Genomic DNA, 5185 nt, shown 5'->3' on the forward strand with positions numbered 1-5185 from the left:
ATCAGGAAACTTAAAGATGCAGTAGAAAGTATCAATAACAGAACAGCATGGAGAAGAAAGAATCTCAGAGCTAGAGGATAAAGCTCTTGAGGTACCCCAGGCCATTAAAGAGGCAAAAAAAGAAGAGAGAGAAAACAGAACATTTGCTCAGAGAATTAAGGGACTTCACATAGTGTTCAAACATACAAATTATGAGTATCCCTGAAGGGAAAGAAGAATGTCCCTAAGGAATGGAAGCCCTACTGAAGGATATCATAAATGAAAATTTCCCAAATCTCACCAAAGATTCTGACTCACTCCCTTTAGAGGGATATCAAACTCTGTGTAATGTACCTGTCCAAAGTCAAGATGAAAGACGAAATTCTGCAAGCATCCAGAAGTAAGTGTCAATTGACCTACCGGGGCAGATCCATCAAGGGGAGGGTGTACTTTTCAGCTGAAAGTTCATAAGCCAGAAGAAAACTGTCATTTAGCCTTTAGCCTTTAGCCTTCTTAAACAAAACAATTTTCAGCCCAGAATTCTGTATCCTGCTAAAGTAAGCTTCAAAATTGATGGAGAAATCAAATCTTTTACTGATATGCAAACACTGAGGAAATTCACCACTATAGGCCAGCCCTACAGAAAATACTTAGATCTGTTCTCCACACTGAACATCACAATGGACCACCAGCAAAGTAAATACCCAGAAACTAAAGGATAAAACCCAGCTTCCACAATGGCACAAGGGATAAACCTAAGTGATGGACTTTCACAAAATAAGATGAATAGAACTCCATCTCACTTATCAATCCTTCCAGTAAATGTTAAAGGCTTGACTTCCCCATTGAAGAGGCACAGCCTGGCTAATTGGACAAAAAAGCACAAGCCATCTATATGCTGTCTCCAGGAAACACACCGAGCCTTGAAGGACAAAACAAGACTCAGGGTGAAGGGTTGGAAAACAATATTTCAGGCAAATGAAAATCAGAAGAAAGGAGGGATTATAATCTTATTTTCAAATACAAGTGGATTTAAGCAACTAATATTAAGAAAGACAAAGACGGTCATTTCACACTGGTCAAGGGAACAATACAACAAGAGGACATTTCAATTCTAAATATTTATGTACCAAACTTAAATGCTCCCAGATTTATGAGACAGACCTTAATTGTTCTGAGCAATATGATATCTTATAACACTGTAATAGGTGGGAACTTTCACATCCCTCTGACAGAACTAGACAGATCCTGTAAACATAAACTAAATGTAGACAGAAGAGACTTAAACGTGACTCTAGAATAAAATAATAATTTCCTCCTTTATCTCTTCCTGACCCAACGGCCATCAGCATAAGGTTGTTTAATTTCCATGCCTTTGAGTGGGGATGAAAAAAAAATTTTTTTTAAAGAGTCTTATTATGTCACCCTCAGTAGAGTGCTGTAGTGTTACAACTCACAGCAACCTCAAACTCTTAGGCATATGTAAACATAGGTATATGTTTAATATACATATATAGAACATTCCATACTAAAGCTAAGGAATAAGCTTTCTTCTTGTCAGCCCATGGAACGTACTCCAAAATAAATCAAACCTCAAGAAAATTAAAATAGAAATTATACCTTATATCTCCTCAGACCACAGGGCAATAAAAGTGGAACTCAACTCCAACAGAAATTTTCATACTGGCTTGGTGCTCAGTAGCGAGGGTGCCGGTCACATACATTGTGGCTGGTGGGTTCAAACCTGGCCCAGGCCTGCCAAACAACAATGACAACTACAACATAAAAATAGCTGGGCATGTGACAGATGCCTGTAGTCTCAGCTACCTGGGAGGCTGAGGCAAGAGAATCGCTTAAGCCCAAGAGTTTGAGGTTGCTGTGAGCTGTGACATCACAGCACTCTACCAAGGGTGACATAGTGAGACTCTGTTTAAAAAAAACAAAAAAAATTTTTTTCATCCTCACTCAGAGGCATGGAAATTAAACAACTTTATGCTGACAGCAGTTGGGTCAGGAAGAGATAAAGGAGGAAATTATTAAAATTCTTCAAACATAACAACGATGAAGACATAAGTTACCAAAACCCATGGGATACTACACATTAAAAAAATTATATATCATGATCAAGTAGGGTTCACCCCTGGGATGCAAGGCATATACAAATAACATATACAAATTCATAAATGTAATTCACCATATCAATAGAAGCAAAAACAAAGACCACATGATCCTTCTAATAGATGCCAAGCATTTGTCAAAATTCAGCATCTTTTTCTAATAAGAACACTTAAGAATACAGGCCTCGGTGGCACATTTCTTAAACTGATTAAAGCCCTCTATGACAAACCCACAGCTAATATCATACCGAATGGAATAAAACTGAAAGCTTTTCCACTTAGACCTAGAACCAGACAAAGGTGTCCTCTACTGCCATTATTGTTCAACATAGTGCTGGAAGTTCTAGCCAATGCAATCAGGCAAGAGAAGGATATAAAGGGCATCCAAATGGGGGCAGAGGAGGTCAAACTCTTGCTCTTTGCTGATGATATGATGTTATACTTACTGAACCCCAGAGACTCAACCCTAAGACTCCTGGAAGTGATTAGGAAATACAGTAATGTCTCAGGATATAAAATCAAGGTCTACAAATCAGTAGTCTTTGTATACGCCAATAACAGCAAAGTTCAGAAGCTAATCAAAGACACAATTCCTTTCACAGGAGCTTCAAAGACAAGGAAATATCTAGAAACATATCTAACAAAAGAGGTGAAGGATCTTCACAAAGAGAATTATGAAACCCTAAGAAAAAAATTAGCAGAAGACATTAAGAAATGGAAGAACATACCATACTCTTGGATGGGAAGAATCAGCATTGTTAAAATGTCTATACTACCCAAAGCAATCTACAGATTCAATGTAATTCCTATTAAATACCAACATTATACTTTGAAGAACTGGAAAAAAAAGTTCTTCATTTTGTATGGAATCAGAAAAAACCTCATACAGCAAAGGTAATTTTTAGTAACAACAACAACAAAAAAAGCTGGAGGCATCACTCTACCAGACTTTAGGTTATATTACAAGTTCACAGTGATCACAGCATGGTATTGGCACAAAAAGAGATACAGACATATGGAACCAAACAAATCCAAGAGATGAAACTAGGCTCTTATAGCCTCTCATCTTTGATAAACCAAATAAAAACATACACTGGGGAAAAGAATTCCTATTCAATAAATGCTTCTGGGAGAACTGGATAACCACATGTAAGAGACTGAAACGGGACTCACAGCTTTCACCACCCACAAAAATTGGCTCAAGATGGATAAAAGATTCGAATCTAAGACACAAAACAATAAAAATCCTGGAAGAAAGTGTGTGAAAAACTCTCCAGGATATCTGCTTGGGGAAATATTTTAGACAAAGACTTCAGCAGCAATTTCAACAACAACAAAAATAAATGGGACTTAATTAAACTGAAAAGCTTTGCACAGCTAAGGAAACAACAATTAAATAGACAACCTTCAGAATGGAAAAAGATATTTGCACATTAAGAATCTGACAAAGGCTTGATAACTAGGATCTACAGAGAACTCAAATTAATGAACAAAAAAAGAGCAAACAATTCCATATATCACTGGGAAAGAGACATGAAAAGAACCTTTTCTGAGGAAGACAAATGAATGGCTAATAAACATGAAAAAATGCTCATCATCCCTAATCATCGAGAAATGCAAATCAAAACCACCCTGAGATATCACCTAACCCCAAGGAAAACAGCCCATGTCACAAAGTCCCAAAGTTGCAGATGCTATGGAAAGAGGGGAACTCTCTACAGATGTGGAAAGAGGGAAACACTTTTACACTGTTAGTGGGACTACAAACTAACACAGCTTCTTTGGAAAGAAGCATGGAGAATCCTTAAAGAATTCAAATTAGACCTCCCATTTGATCCTGCAATCCTATTACTAGGCATCCATCATTGTATCATAAAGACATTTGCATTAGATTGTTTGCACAGTGCAATTTACAATCACCAAGATGTGGAAACAAGCAAAATGTTCCATTAACCCAGGAATGGATTAACAAACTGTGGTGTATATATACCATTGAGTACTATTCAGTCATAAAAAGATGGAAACTTTATATCTTTTGTATTAACCTGGATGGAGTTGAAACACATTCTCCTTAGTAAAGTATCATAAGAATGGAAAAGCAAATATCCAGTATACTCAATACTAATATGAAAACAGCAGACAATCTAATACACGCCCACATAAGAGAAAAACTCAGTTCAATTCAAGTTGAGGGGAGGAGGAGGTGGAAATGGTGTGCTTCCACTTAATGGACACAATATAAGGGTACATGGCACACTTGGATGCAGGACACAACTACAAGAGGGACTCTACCCAACACATGCAAACATTGTACCCTAGTTGTTTGTAACCTCACATTAACCTGAAATAATAATAACGATAAAACAACAGTGCCTTATCTCTACACAAAACTTTCAATGTTCTTTGAATATTGTCCGTCACTCAGTGTTACCCAGGGGAAAATAAATTTTTTTTCCCAAAAGCCAGTTCCATATTTCTGTGAGCTTATAAAGGCTACTTTTTCTTTTTTTTTTTTACCTCTTTTGGGTGGCCGTACATGATATGTTAAGTCATTAATGACCAGCTTAAAGTCATCAAGGAGGAGGAGGTCTATCCCTGTTGAGGCAGCAACTCGAACGCCATCTGTAAAAATATTAAATGAAACTTGTCATATGTCCATAATTATTCAAGAACGATCAAGAAAATAAAATCCTCAAGATTATTTTAAAAAATTACTTCTTCCCTTTTAAACTTCAGTTAATTTTTTGTCTCATACCCCAGTTTTATGCTGAACATTTAGATTGTCTAAAGCTCTTTTAGGCATTTAACAACATGCTTTTCCAGTAGAACTGTGTAAGTAATTTAAATAATTATTGTATTAGGTGTCAGCTGGAAAGCTATGGTCACTGAGAGAGCTATATGGACTTCTTACATTTGACTGTGATGGAAGCTGGTTGAGTGAAAAACAGTATTTTCTAACATAGTACTTTTCAATATAGTCACTGATTAGTTGCCAGTAATTCAGTGGACAGCACTGAAGGTTAGCAAAGTATACCAAGCTGGTCTCCTAATTATATTGCTAGATGAATTGGATATTAAGTATACTTAAA

General features: G+C 36.7%; 1 protein-coding gene across 2 annotated transcripts in view; it reads right to left on the bottom strand.

Annotated features, from left to right (window-relative positions):
* MCU (mitochondrial calcium uniporter) overlaps positions 1–5185 on the bottom strand; it is a 201913-nt gene that overhangs the window by 33829 nt on the left and 162899 nt on the right. For both annotated transcript variants that reach the window (XM_023509571.1, XM_003783570.1), the window contains exon 4: positions 4614–4718. In XM_023509571.1, coding sequence (XP_023365339.1) covers positions 4614–4718 — 105 coding nt within the window. The remainder of the gene's footprint in view (positions 1–4613; positions 4719–5185) is intronic.

This window comes from Otolemur garnettii, unplaced genomic scaffold, assembly GCF_000181295.1.
Source record: "Otolemur garnettii isolate 467f Iridium unplaced genomic scaffold, OtoGar3 scaffold00008, whole genome shotgun sequence".
Lineage (NCBI taxonomy): Eukaryota > Metazoa > Chordata > Mammalia > Primates > Galagidae > Otolemur > Otolemur garnettii.